Source organism: Zootoca vivipara, chromosome 1 (genome assembly GCF_965207765.1).
Source record: "Zootoca vivipara chromosome 1, rZooViv2.hap1.1, whole genome shotgun sequence".
NCBI classification, from domain to species: domain Eukaryota; kingdom Metazoa; phylum Chordata; class Lepidosauria; order Squamata; family Lacertidae; genus Zootoca; species Zootoca vivipara.
In genome coordinates this window covers 91,037,437-91,051,182 of record NC_142582.1, presented here as the reverse complement: position 1 = coordinate 91,051,182, position 13,746 = coordinate 91,037,437, and the positions used below count along the sequence as shown (strand labels likewise).

General features: G+C 39.9%; 1 protein-coding gene across 4 annotated transcripts in view; it reads right to left on the bottom strand.

Moving 5' to 3' along the window:
- Nucleotides 1–13,746, bottom strand: part of TTBK2 (tau tubulin kinase 2) — a 39,435-nt gene that overhangs the window by 6,159 nt on the left and 19,530 nt on the right. For 2 of the 4 annotated variants that reach the window (XM_035112481.3, XM_035112462.3), the window contains exons 8-14: nucleotides 11,145–11,237; nucleotides 9,577–9,702; nucleotides 8,347–8,504; nucleotides 7,041–7,254; nucleotides 5,034–5,245; nucleotides 3,962–4,526; nucleotides 2,918–3,166 (exon numbers count right to left, since the gene is read on the bottom strand). In XM_035112481.3, the coding sequence (XP_034968372.1) occupies nucleotides 2,918–3,166; nucleotides 3,962–4,526; nucleotides 5,034–5,245; nucleotides 7,041–7,254; nucleotides 8,347–8,504; nucleotides 9,577–9,702; nucleotides 11,145–11,237 (1,617 nt within the window). Of the gene's footprint in view, nucleotides 1–2,917; nucleotides 3,167–3,961; nucleotides 4,527–5,033; nucleotides 5,246–7,040; nucleotides 7,255–8,346; nucleotides 8,505–9,576; nucleotides 9,703–11,144; nucleotides 11,238–11,419; nucleotides 12,105–13,746 lie in introns of those variants that run through there. The other 2 variants (XM_035112490.3, XM_035112474.3) reach the window with 2 other exon arrangements.

Here is a 13,746-nt window from a genome sequence, read left to right as displayed (position 1 = left end):
GTTACACTTCTCAGGGGTAGGGCTGGGGGTTAGGTAGAAGCATTAGGTCTTCTGTCTTCGAGACTGGCAAGGCATTCAGGAAAAGAAATCAGCAACACAGAGATATAGGACTGAACAGAAAGAGGTGATAGAGAGCAGATTTGGAAGCAATCATCATATGTGTAGGGAAGCTTTTAATCTTTAAGAAATTAGTGTATTCTAATATTTCTGTTGAAAGCCGCCCAGAGTGGCTGGGAAAACCCAGCCAGATGGGCGGTGTATAAATAATAAATTATTATTATTATTATTATTAAAATGGGCTGTAGCTGGTGAACCAGCCAGAGCTGGAAAAAGGCAGATTTCCTTGTCATCAAAGTCATTTGAGCCTCCCGTGACAGTGCTTAACCCAGGAGCACCTCAAGCTGCAGACCTGCTCCTTCTAGGGAAGTGCAACCCTGTCCAGAACAGGTGGTCTCTTCCAAACCCAGATGTGGTAACTCAGGATACATAACTTCCCCACCTTTTCAAGATTCAGATTTATTGGGTCAACATTTGGCCCATCACCACCTCCCAGCACTGGTCTAACACTTCAACTGCCTCTCCTGTTTCAGATGGTACAGAAAGACAGAGCTGGGTGTCATCTGCGTATTGGTAGCACTTCACTCCGAATCCCCTAGTGACAGCTCCCAGAGGCTTCATATATATGTTTAATACCAAGGGGGACAAGATGGAACCATGTGAGACACCACAGAACAACTCCCATGGCGCTTAAGAGTAGCCTCTCATAGCTACATTTGGGAAACAACCCTAGGAGTAGGAGGAAAACCACTGAAACAGAGTGCCCCCCTTCCCTCAGACATTCCAGGATACCACGGCCAACAGTACTGAAAGCCACTGAGATCAAAGACAATGAAGAGGGTCACACTCCCCCCATCTCTCTCCCACAACATCTCATCAACCAGGGCTACCAAAGGCAGCTTCAGTAACATGACCAGGCCAGAAGCCAGCCAGGAATGGATCCAAGCAACCAGTTTTCTCCAAAATTCTCTGATGCGGGACCACCACCACTTTTTTGAGCACTTTGCCCACAAGGGGAATATTAATCACTGGTAGTATACAGTGCCTTGGCTTTTTGGAAACTGTAATATATTGCCTCTACATAAACAGAAGGACTGCTGTTCATGGAGGAAACTGGAAACCAATGGAGGCTCCCCAATGAAGTTAGGGGGCAATAAGGTGGTATTATTCATTCCACATTGGGAACAACTGGTCTAGTATATTTGTTAGCTTTTCATTTAGTGAAAAACTAAATGTTATTTCATATTTTTATCTTACCAGAAATTTATCTGATACAATGTTTGCCATTTGTTAGACATATATTAGAAAACTGTATTCTAGCCTCAGCACACAAAATATGATACACAGTACTATTCTAGTTGAGCTTCTAAAATACGTTCTCTTTCTAAAAGCAGATCATATACCAGTATATACATGCTTTCTTCCATTAAATTCAAGGCTATCTCTTATCCAGGAATTGACCAGACTAAGAATTGCTCAGCTTTAGAAAGACTGCAGCAACATGTGTATTAAGACAATGATGGGATCATGATTTTGATTATAGTCTTCCCAGTAGCAATAATATTAAAGCCTACTGAAGTTTCAGCATTAAAAAATTCAGAAACCAAGTACGGTAACAAACAAAAAGTATCCAAGTTCAATATATATAAGTAAATCTACATTCTGCAGCACAGAATGCAGTGATGATTTAATTCAGTGACATGATAATTGAAGCAAATGTTATTTTGTATATAAAGCAAAATGAAGAGCTCTGCTGGAATGTCCTATACGCATGGCAGTATTTCGGTGGGATGGATTAAAATGAGAGGTTAAAACCACACTGTTTAATAGTCATTTCATGTACAAGTTCCTCAGCTGCTATTAACAATTCTAAGTGCTATTATTATTTTGAATACTAGTTTTTTTTCCTGGAAAGAAAAATAGCTTGGATATTAGGTTCTCAGTGTTTTCTATATTACTTTCCCTTATGCTACATACTCCTACCATTCATTTTAGTGTCCTGGACAATACACTTTAGCTTCCTATTCGTTGTGGAAATACCTAACAATTTTCTTAGTTGGGAAATACTCAAACACAAGAGTCAATATTTTTTCCCAGCCGGTAGGCTAGATCCTGACCTCCCACACATTCCACTATGCACTTTGACAGCAGGTCCTGCATTGTCCATTTGCACACAGGGTTTGGATTCGAACCATGCCTGCAAATGGTCAGTTTTCCTCTGCAGACCAGCAAAACTCTATGCAAAGCTGGTCTACAGAGGAAAAATTGTTTGTAGACACAAGCAGAACCCAAACCAGAGTCACATATGGGAAACTTCAAAAGGGCTCGCTGTCAGTAGAGTTAGTGAGCCTCACTTTCCAAGGGACAATCAAGAGTACACTTCAAGCATCCAATTATTTCCTTTTGGCCTCATCTTTACCTAACTTACCCCAATGTCATTTATGTTGTCAGGTGTGGGATAGGTAGGTGTGGTTTGCAAGAAATGGCCTTGTGAACCAAATAAAAATGTTCAAGGCACCTATGCTTCCTGGCTGTTATCTACTGACAGTGCTTTTACCTAAGGTTAAAACTACAGAGGTTCTCATTCATCATTTCTTAAAATTAAGAAATTTCATTTTCTGTGTAGTAAATCAGCTTAATTGATTTTTTCCTGTTCTAGCCTCTGTATATTTAAGTAGTGCTTTTGTCTGACGTTTACATCTCTTTAAGTTATTATTTTTGTTTCTCAAGACCAATGTTTTCAAAAGATAAGTATTTAGAGTACATAAGTCTACATTTGAGCAATGCAAAGTAGCTGGGAACCCATAAAACATGGCAAATGACTGACACAGTGTAGTTGCTTAGATGAAGATGCATTCACCTGCTGAAGTTGTGCTTTTGAGATGCGAATGACAGGGGGGAACTTGTTTCCACTGGGAATGACAGGAAGTTGCCTACGGGCAGCTGACCAGGAAGAGGAAGAGTGGCTGTCTGCTGATTGACTCCTTGGAAAGCCAGCCTCTTTCACAGGGTCCGGGTGGGTGGTGAGGTGGGTTATAGGGCTCAGGGTACGGAGGATGGGACTTGAAATTCTTGGGATGGAGAAATGCAGCATGTGAAGTGAGTTGAGCTGTGAGAACAACATGGCAAGGAAAAAAGAAAATGCTTCAAATATATACAGATCACTTTATTTCGGTCTGCTCTCTGTAGCTTTGAACTTTGTTTCCTCCAGTAGCCAATATTACAAAGAGTAAATACTGGCAGCCACATGATGCTGATTAGAACAGACAGAGACAGAGCTATACTGTTGAGAAAGGTTAAGAGTTTCAAAGTAAGCAAAAGTGAGGAAGAACTGAATAGACAGTGGGCTGTGAAGAACCAGAGAACTGAAAACATCAGTTTACACCTGGGTGGGTGGGTTAATATTTTTCAAAATACTTCAGTATCTACAATCAACAGTTACTGGCCTCTGGTAATAAAAACAGAATTGAAGAAAAGTTAAATTATATCAGATAATTATTCAAACTAGGTGCATTCCTCATGTTTTCCATATTTCAAAAGTGGTTTTTGGAACTGAACAATCCACTTTTTTCTGTGATAAACAAACAACATTATTTATATGAAGTCATTGCAAAACCTTAGTATTTTTGATAATTCTCAAACATACCACCATCCTTGTGTTTCTTAGCATGTACCTTAATTAAATCAAAATTGAGAGCTGTGGACATTGTTGAAATACATGCTAAATCCTGAAAAATTGCTTCTGCAAAGTGCAATTAACCATCACACTCTTCTTGAGGAACTAACTTAAATTGACTGCAAGCAGTATTTTCGTTAGACTTCAGATCTCATGCTTTCAGTTAAATATTTCTCACAGTGTCTGAATACAACAGAGATGAGCTACAGCTATTAACAGTTCACTTACTGGAGTAAGAGCCCCTTCTGCCTGGGCCTCCATTAGGCTTGTGGGTGTGACTGCAAGAAGATGACCAGCAGTTCCAATTGGTAGTTCTAATTGATCTGTAAACTGTTCAGAAGCTGCTGTACCATGACACTCAATATCTAGATCCAATGCTGCTCCCATACCCTTCTTGGTATGAGCTCTAAGCTTATCTTCTTGTGGGGGCTCTTCAAGGACTTGAAGCACCTCAGGCTCCTCATCAGAGGGGCTTCCAGTTGTTTTATGCCCTAAGACTCCATTAGTCCTGAAATCCTGCAAGTCTCTTTCTTTATCCACTATCACCCATTCCTTGGAGTCAACCTCCTGCTGGCAGGAACTCAAATTGACTGCCACATATCCATTGCTGACAACACCATCGCCCTGTTCTGGAGAGCTGACAGAAATGGGCTTGGAAGCTTCAGGTAGGTATTCTTCATCATAGTGCCAAACATGCTCATGACTGGAAGCAACTGGAGGCATGGGTGGTTTTTGAAAAGCTGCAACAGCAGATTCTTTGCCGGGATTCATCTCTCTTTTTTTCTTCTCCATGCTTGGGAATGTTGAGAGAAATTGAGGAAACATGATGAATCAAATTAGGATTGTGTAAATCATGTTAAGTGAAAAATAACAGGATACTATCTAATGTAGACAAATTAGGCCATTTGTTATCAATATCACTACATTTCTATTTCTAGTAGATGTTCTGGGGTAGCTGATGTGGCATCCTCCAGATGTTCTTAGACTACAACTCTCATCAACACTCAGCATGTCAAATGGCCAGGAATTATGAGAACTATAGTGCAAGAGCATCTGGAGGGCACCATGTTGGCTACCCCTGTTCTAACTAATCTTTTAGAACTGGATTTCTCAAATTATATTATGAATTACTGGCTTCCCCATTCCCAAAACCTGACTTTACTTTCCCTGCATTTGTAGGGTCAATCATATGGCATGAGTAACAGTGAAATCTGTGCCAAATAACTAATCAATTAAAGATGACTCACTATAAGCAAAGCAACTGCTAAGAAAGCTTAGCAAAACAAAAGCCATTACATACCAGACTTCCAGAAATTTATCTGTATCTGGCTTGGACTCCAAGGTCAGACGTTTCTCCAGTTCAAAACTGTGAATTGATCGTAGCTTCCGCACAAGAGGAACATCCCGATCTAGCTGTGTGGTCTCTGAGCGGACTCTAATTGGAGAACCAAGGCTTGGTGCATTAAGCATGCCATTAATTGGTCCATGGCTGTTTTCCTCTTCTGTAGCAGTCTGTGATTAAAAACACCATAAGAGAACTATAAAATATCAGGTAAAAGACACAAAATGTAACATCTCATTGTTGGCAACCCAGCTTTTCATTCTGTCAAAACACTTTCAATTCTTCTATTTGATAGGCTTGCAATGCTAAATGTAGTCAGAACTGCAGCAGAAAGATCACTGCTCAACTTGATTACCAGCAGAACTAACTAATTTCCACACGAACTTTCAATTTTGCTTGTGGCTAATATGCAGTTTTCTGTAAATGTGATTTTGAAATTGTTTGCTTGTAGACTTTAACTCCAAATCAGTATCTATATCTAAAAGCAGCCCAATATACTACCTAACATCCAGGGTTTAGATACGAAAACTGCCTTTTTCAAATTAGACCAAGCTCAATAGCAGCAATCTGAGGTTTCAAGCAGGAGTCTTTCCAAGTCCTATGTGGAAAGACCAGGATTGAAACAGAGGCCTCTAAGTTGCAAACAATATACTCTATCATTGAGCATATAGCCCTTTTCAAAAATTAAGTTTTAATGTTTTCTGATTTCACTCACACACAGCTGATCCCACCAGCAAACACAAATATCTAAAGGCCTGTCACAGGGAAGATGGGGCAACCCTGTTTTCTCCTGGCAGAGGAACGGTCTCCCTCGGGAGGTTGTGGACTCTCCTTCATGTGAGGTTTTTAAGCAAAGGTTGGATGGCCATCTTTCATGGATGCTCTAGCTGAGATTCATGCATTGCAGGGAATTGGACAAGATGACACTTGGGTACCTTCCAACTCTATAGTTCTGTGATTCTATAGGCACTCTTATGCAATTCATTTAACAGAGGCCTCTGCTAACAGAGGGCTGTTTTGTCTAAAATAGCAATACTTTGTGCCACCTTAGCTGTGACCAATACAAGCATCAGGAAGACAGATTTTAATATGCTACAGAAACAAGCAGCCACAGAAGACAAAGCCAAATCTTCAGCTTATTCCTGTGATCAGTGGTCAAAAGGTGAAAACATAAAGTAATGAACAATGGGGTTAAAAATAGCCTACTTCAAGTACCAGTATATACCCTAATATATGTCCCAAATGTGTGCCTGGGGCCACAGTAAAATTGCTCACTGTAATGCCAGCTAGATGTCCTTAGCAATTTAACAAAAATTTGGAGAGAATTTATAAAGAGAATATATTTTCACAATACCACTATGTAACCTAAGGTGCAGCAATATAAAGAATACAATGCAGTTAATGCCATGCTCAAAAGTTAGCATAGAGCTGGAGTAGATATAGAAAATAACAACAAATTATCAGGAAGAAACAGTATCTTCCTCATGAATACTTGCTTAAAATTGAGAGTTCTGTGATGGAGGAAAAGAACTACCACAATAAGGAAGAGCAACTGTAGGTTTATAAAATTATAAACAATTCTCTCAACACACTAGAACTTTGAGTCATCAAATGGAAAGCTGTCAGTAGGTTCAGGACAAACAGAAGAAAGCGTAATTAACTTATGAAAACCACTGAAACAGGATACAGAGATGTCCACTATCTTATATAGTTCACGATCTCGTATGGCTTTCAGGAATGAACAACTCATTATCAAATAGCAGAAAATAAAACCTTAATGTTAAAAATATATCAAATGCTGGGACAAATGACATAGTTGTCCCCAACAGACCCAACTTCTTCATTTCCTGGGACATCTGACTTGCTGATAGTATAGTGATTTTATTTGATCCATTAAAGCAAATCTTAAGATATAGAACCAAAAAAATAATTGAATGCTATTGTCTGCTCTATTTTAGTACTTACTTTATGGACACCTGCTTTTATCTTATTCCTGTTTGCATCCATTTCCTCCCACACATCCTTTTCCTGAAGACGATGTCCAGGAGACTCTGGTAGCTTTTCTGGAGAGATTCCGATAGGGATACCATTCTCACCATCACTAAGATGTTCATCTGGAAACACATCATCTGTATTCTCTCTCAGCATATCTCCTGGTATTGGTGTAGCATTGGCAATTCTACAAAGAAAAAGAAAAATAACAAAGAAACAGTATTGCAATATGATAGTTTGACTCAAGGATGCAGCACAGGTTACACCCTCCCTTCTTCCTCTGGATGTTGATAAGACTATGACAGCATAGCCAATAGTCAGTGATGATGGGAGCTGCAATCCAGCAACATCAGGAGGGCCACGGGTTCCCATCTATACTCTAAGAGCTTAAACCAAGGTCTCAGGCCTCATATAATAAGCTATTGTAAAACAGTGCGTGCTCCATTCTCAGAACTCTTCAGGGCTCGGCCTTTGCATATGGCAGCAAGTAAGAAGCACCTGGATTGGTCAGACCTGGGACCACACACTGAGAATCTAAACAGAGCTTTACTCTTTACTGGCTGTATACTCCACCTCCTTTCAGCTCAAACCTTAGGGAATCTGAACTCAGAACATTTCCATCAGTTTCTAGACTGGAGGGCAGCTCTATGCTTCTGCATCTTCCTTAGTCATAGCACAGCATGCAGGAGCAAGATTAGAATGCTGGTACAGTGGTACCTTGGTTGTCAAACTTAATCCATTATGGGAGTCCGTTCGACTCCTGGAACCGTTCAAAAACCAAAGCGTGGCTTTCGATTGGTTGCAAGAGCTTCCTGCACTCAATCGGAAGCCATGGAAGCTTCCAAAGAATGTTCGAAAGACCTCTAGGCTGTTCACATAGATATCTGAGTAGTAGTACTCTCTCCATGTACTCTCCTAAATGGAAATTGAACAATCTGTTTTTCTTAATGCTGCAACACAATTTAGAAGAGAATCATATATAATTCCATCAGAGATTCCTAAAACTATTCAAAACAGAAGCTTTTTGTAAGAAGCTTTTTGACTTTTTAGAGAAATATGGAAGGTTCTTCCAAGCAAGCTCTCCAGAGTTTGTCTGTCAACACCTGGTTACGGAAGAAGCACATCTGGTTCCCTCACCATTACAATGCTATCACATAAGGAACAGAAGTCTAGATGCCTTTAGATCAAGGTCTTAGGACAGAAAAAGAATGCCTAGTATCCAGAATGTCACATGCCACTTCATTAACTGGATGACATCAAAATGAATGTTCCAACATACCCTATGGCAGCTGGGGTCTGACGAGTGTGCAGTTGAGGAGTAGTTGAAGTGGTGGTGGTTGTTAAAGAGCCATCAGCTCCACTCTTTTCCCAGTCAAATAGGTCACTCTCAGTCACCCCAGAAGTCTTCATGCTGTTGTCAAAGACGGACATGAGAAGCTATATAAACAAAAGAGAAGAGTTGGTATGCTCCCAGGTTACATTGAGAAAACTCACGAAAGTTATTCTTTTACGCCATTCATGGAAGCATTTTTTAAAAAAATAATAATAATCCTATTATTGATTTATTGAATTTCTATACACTTCATCCAAAGATCACAGGGCAGTTTACAATATAAAAACACAAAACTACACAACATAATAACAAACAATGACACCCCCACAGTTTAAAAGGCCATACGGTAGATTGATTTGCCAAAGGCCTTGGAGAAGAGGAATGTTTCATATCCTATGAAAGGCAGACATTATATTGATATCTGTTAAAAAAGGGAACACAGCATTCAAATGATGGACAGGTTTCACTAATAAGTTGAAGCAGTTATATTTACATGGCTGTCATCACAAGCAAGACATTTTCCTTACACCTGTTTTCTATTACAGGTTAGTAAGTACAGCGCATATTGTGGCATGAGGATTAACATGCAGAGTGGGCAATAAAAAGAACACTGTATGAGACTGTATGAGGGACTAGACACTTTGATATATTCTATTTTAAAAAATACTTCCCAATTTCTTCTGCAAATCTTTACAAAACTACCCAAATATGAACATTGTAGAATTCTGCCTCATCAGCTAATTTCTCTAACTGATACAGGGGTACAATTCCTGCAGAAAAATGGTTTCAAACACACTGCACAAAACATACAGTGGTCATCTGAATTGTGTTTGGAAATCAATGTATTCAATGTATTGCAATATGTCCATTCCATTTGTCTTAGACACCAGAATAGAGACACAATAGAACATGCAAAAGCAGCTTTAAAAGAGTAAAAAGGAAACCATTCACTTCAGCTGCTTCTCATTTTTTTACCTTAGAAGTCCCGTAATAAAGTTAGTATGGATTTGTCTAGGTACGATATGCCAAAACACAAGAGGCAAAAGTAAGGTATATTGATAGTGTACCTAATTAGCTATTGCTACTCCTTGGAACAGATGTGTGAATACATGTGGAAGTGTTTAACAAGACACGAGTTTCCAATAAGATGTAAAATTAAGACATAAAAAATCATACCTGGTAATCAGGTTTAGTAAAATAATCTAAAGTAGAAATGTGATCTAGAAAGGTGTTAAATTCTTGAGGGAGATGTTTCAGCATCAGCCGGTGGTCATACCTCTCTTTTATGGAGCCCACTTGCTCCTACAAGTAGGAAAATGAAATATTTACCATACTTTCCTTCAGTTCTTTATAGACATTATTTATTTATATGCCACCCCTCTGCCAAGGAACTGAAAGCAGTAAAGAATTTTAAAACGCTAAACAAATAAATGAAAATAAAGTTGGCCAGGCGAGATGACAGGCAACTGGAGCAGGTGCCAAATTGTCTCCCTTACCTTCCTCTTTTCTTTCTTCCGTTAGAGTATATTTTGTATTATTTTAACTTCTTATCTGCATAGTGGGACCTCAGACAGGACAATTGCATAGATTTGATAGGTTCTGAGGATATGAATGAGTTTTTCTCAATGCATTAGGGTCCTTAGTAACCATATCAAATCTGAGTTTCTAATTTTTATTCAAATCAAAATTAATAGCTCTGGTTTTAAAGGTAAAGGTCTGTAACAAGCTTTAACATGAACCATCTTTAAAATAAAACAAATGCTCTTGGATATACCTCCTTGTTAACTTAAGCCTAAAAACACCTAAAGAGCCATTTGAAATGAAACTGAACTTCTGCCAAGATCCAAGTTGCTCTTCTCCAGACAGCAAGTGGGGAACTAACAGCAGGTCAGATATAGTGAAGAGATATATTAAATCATGTACAAAAGACACTGGCATGATTGTGTAGCACAGACATGGGGCACTTCCAGCCTGCAGGCCACATTAGGCACACCAGAGAGCATAATCTGTCCAACAATATCATTTTCCCCCCAGCCATGCCTACCAGCCATCATATGGTATCAGATGTGAGATCAGTAAAGTTATGGCTGAGATGAAACATTCAGGAGCCCTAGAATGTGCTTCCAATTATTCCTCTACAAGCAGGGCTTGAATTAGGTGTCTTTTTAATTTGGCACCAAATGCAAGCCCCACTGGGTTCAGCTCAGAGCTCCTAAGTAGACTGGATTCCCACAGAAGGTGGGACTTGCATTTGACAGGAATCTTTGCAGCTGCAGGTTGAATTCAAGCTGTGGCTGCAAAGATTCTCAATGTCAATGTTTATTATTATGGCAAACAGCCAGCATACTCGGCAAAGATTCTGCAAATAAGAATCAGGAGTACTTTTAGAGTGTGTTCTCAATTATTCCTTTGAAGTTTAATAATCTGACATTGTATGACTGATAACTGACAGGCGGGTGCCCTGTGCCTCTATCAAAAATGAACCATGGAAGGTTGATCACTTCTAGATCTGGCCTGCCAACCAGATCCCGTTCCCAACCCCTTGTGTAGAAGTTGGGTTTTATTAATTTTAACTAAGATTAATGGAATTCTGTACTCATGCCGGCTATGTTAATTAAATAACAAATGCATTGAAATAAGCAAATATTGTTTTTAAAGAACTTTAATATATTGAAAGGAATCTCATGAACATATTCAAAGACATTCTCCGCAGTTTATCTCCAATGGTACATTTCTCAACAGACCTTGTCCTTAATTTTCCTCCAGGGCAGCTGTCCAACCACAAATTCGACCAACATGTAAAACAAAGACCAGAGGTCATCATGACGTCCCATTTCCTAAAGAAAAAGAGACAGTATGTTATTATATAGTCAATTTCCCATTTTCTTGTGCTACCAAACATAATGTATCACGTGCTAAAATTCTAATGCCACAATAGCGAAGTATGTAGCAAAAAAAAATTGCTCTCAACATGTAAGCTGACAGAAAAGATGCAGCTAAAAATGATTACTGGTCTTACCTGAATAGTAGATTTATTAGGTGGACGATGAAGTATTTGGATTGGGCTGTTCCTCTTGCACGAGAATCAGGCAGGAGCAAAGAATTGTGGTAGACTGTTTCTCCTCAGTTTTTTTGACTCGCCAATCAGGAGCATCATGACAAAAAATCTAAAACTAAATTAAACACCAGGCCTACCTCCTCCTGGCTAATACGCAACAGGAACAAGAGTAAAGAAAGTAATGTGCAGCAACATGAAAAAACCTCCATGTCCAGAAAACGAACCCTCCATAATAAAAACTCAAGCATATAATAAATCATATGGTCTGCTGCCAGGTAGGGAGAAACCATTTTAGGCATCCCCCTACCTGTTGTGACGCTGAGTCAATGAGTATGCTGCTTACCACCCTTGGTGGCTGGGGTGGCAGAAAAGTGTTGGAATGGCTGTCTACCTTGGTAACGCTGTTTAAAGGGTTGAGACTTGAATCTCGCTGCCTATTCTGGAACCTGAGTAGTGAAAGGAATGGAACTGAGTGGGGTATGGAACAAAATGCCTAGCATACCTTCCATCAGCCTTCTGACTTAACAAAACCTTACGCTTATCCTTTGATTCCACCAAAACATCTTTCAGAGCTGATTCTCCAAGTACAGGTAGTTGGCCTCTCACAAAAGGTACCACAGACAAGTTAGCCTTAGCGGCAGAGTCAGCCTGCCAGTTATTAAGCCACAAAGTGCAGCACACTTTTACATGTGCAGATATGGCTCTTGGCACAAACTGCATAGCATCCATAGTTGCATCCGCCATGAAGGCTTGTGCTTTTAGGGGTTTTGAAAGGATTTGATGGTGACACACCACATCCTGAGGAGGATTATGGAGCAAATCCTCCAGCCATACCACACAGGCATGTGCACAGGAGGAAGCTACCGTGTTTTCCCCAAAATAAGACACTGTCTTATATTTATTTTTCCTCAAGAAGACACACTATGGCTTATTTTCAGGGGATGTCTTATTTTTTATTACGCGTCCAGCCTCGCCTCTTCCTCGGCGCCCTCCAGAACTGCGCCTATCACTATGTCTTATTATCGGGCTATGGCTTATATTGCACAAATGCTTAGAAATCCTGCTACGGCTTATTTTATGGGTATGTCTTATTTTCAGGGAAACAGGGTATACAATAAGCTCTCAATGAGAACGAAGCAGTCTCATGTACTTCGCGAAGGGCAAACTTGATTCTCCTATCTGTAATATCATGCAATTAAGCATTGAGCATCCTCATCTTTTGGGGCCAAATGACATGAGGAAAGATGCAGCAGAGGAGGATCTATGGAAGGTGACTTAATATAAGCCATAAATTCTGGCTCTAAAGGATATAATTTATTCACCAATCCATTAGTCCTTTTCAAATGCATAGGAGCGTCTAGCTCTGCCTTTACTATAGATTTTAGAAGAGATGGAACCTGCATGAAGTTGGTTGATGGACTGGTATCTGTTAGAAAAGACACAAAACTTCCAGAAACTGCCTCAGCCTCATTTGCTTACTTAGAGGACAAACATAAAGTGCTCATAATCTTATGCTGCAAAGTTGCTGCCTGAAAATCTTGAAACAGCCTGGAAGATTGTGGCTCTTCCTGCACTGAATCATCACTCCATGCACCCTCTTCTTCCACATCCAGTGATGCATGAGATGATGGCATAGTAAAATCAGCCTCCTGTAATTCCTCAGACATAACTTGAAAAGGGTTAGGGGAGGAATTCTCTGCAGAATGTGGCATACACTTACAAGAAGCTTTTGATTTAGTACGCACAGGAAAGGCAGCATTGGGACATAAGTCATGCTTCAGGTCTGATGATAAGTAAGCAAGAAGGGCATCCTTCAACTGATCAATTAAAGAAGCAGACAAGTTCACATTCAAAACCTCTGATAAACCTTGACCCATTGGTGTCAATGAACTTTGCTCATTAGATCCTAATTGGTCATCAGCAAAACCCTGAAATTCAGGCTGAGGATCAGAGGAATGTCATTATTAGTACTGCCGGCAGATGGCAGTAAAATCTCACTAGATAACTGAGCAGCACTCTGTGGTTAGGCCATGGATTGCTCTGAAAGCGGTTTGTTTACATGAGTAGACCTTACCTTACTGACAACATTGGAAAAAGATGGCCCTTAGCATGGGGGGATTGATTTGAGCGACTGAGGGGAATCAGAGGACCACATTCTACATTTGTTTAGCTTTTTTATGCGGAAAGGCACCCAAGCCTTGCAGAGACTCTAAGGATGCATTGAAATTTAGTGGGAGGAAATTGAGCCACTGAACCAGACTGCTGATTCAAATATTACTGCAGGCAAA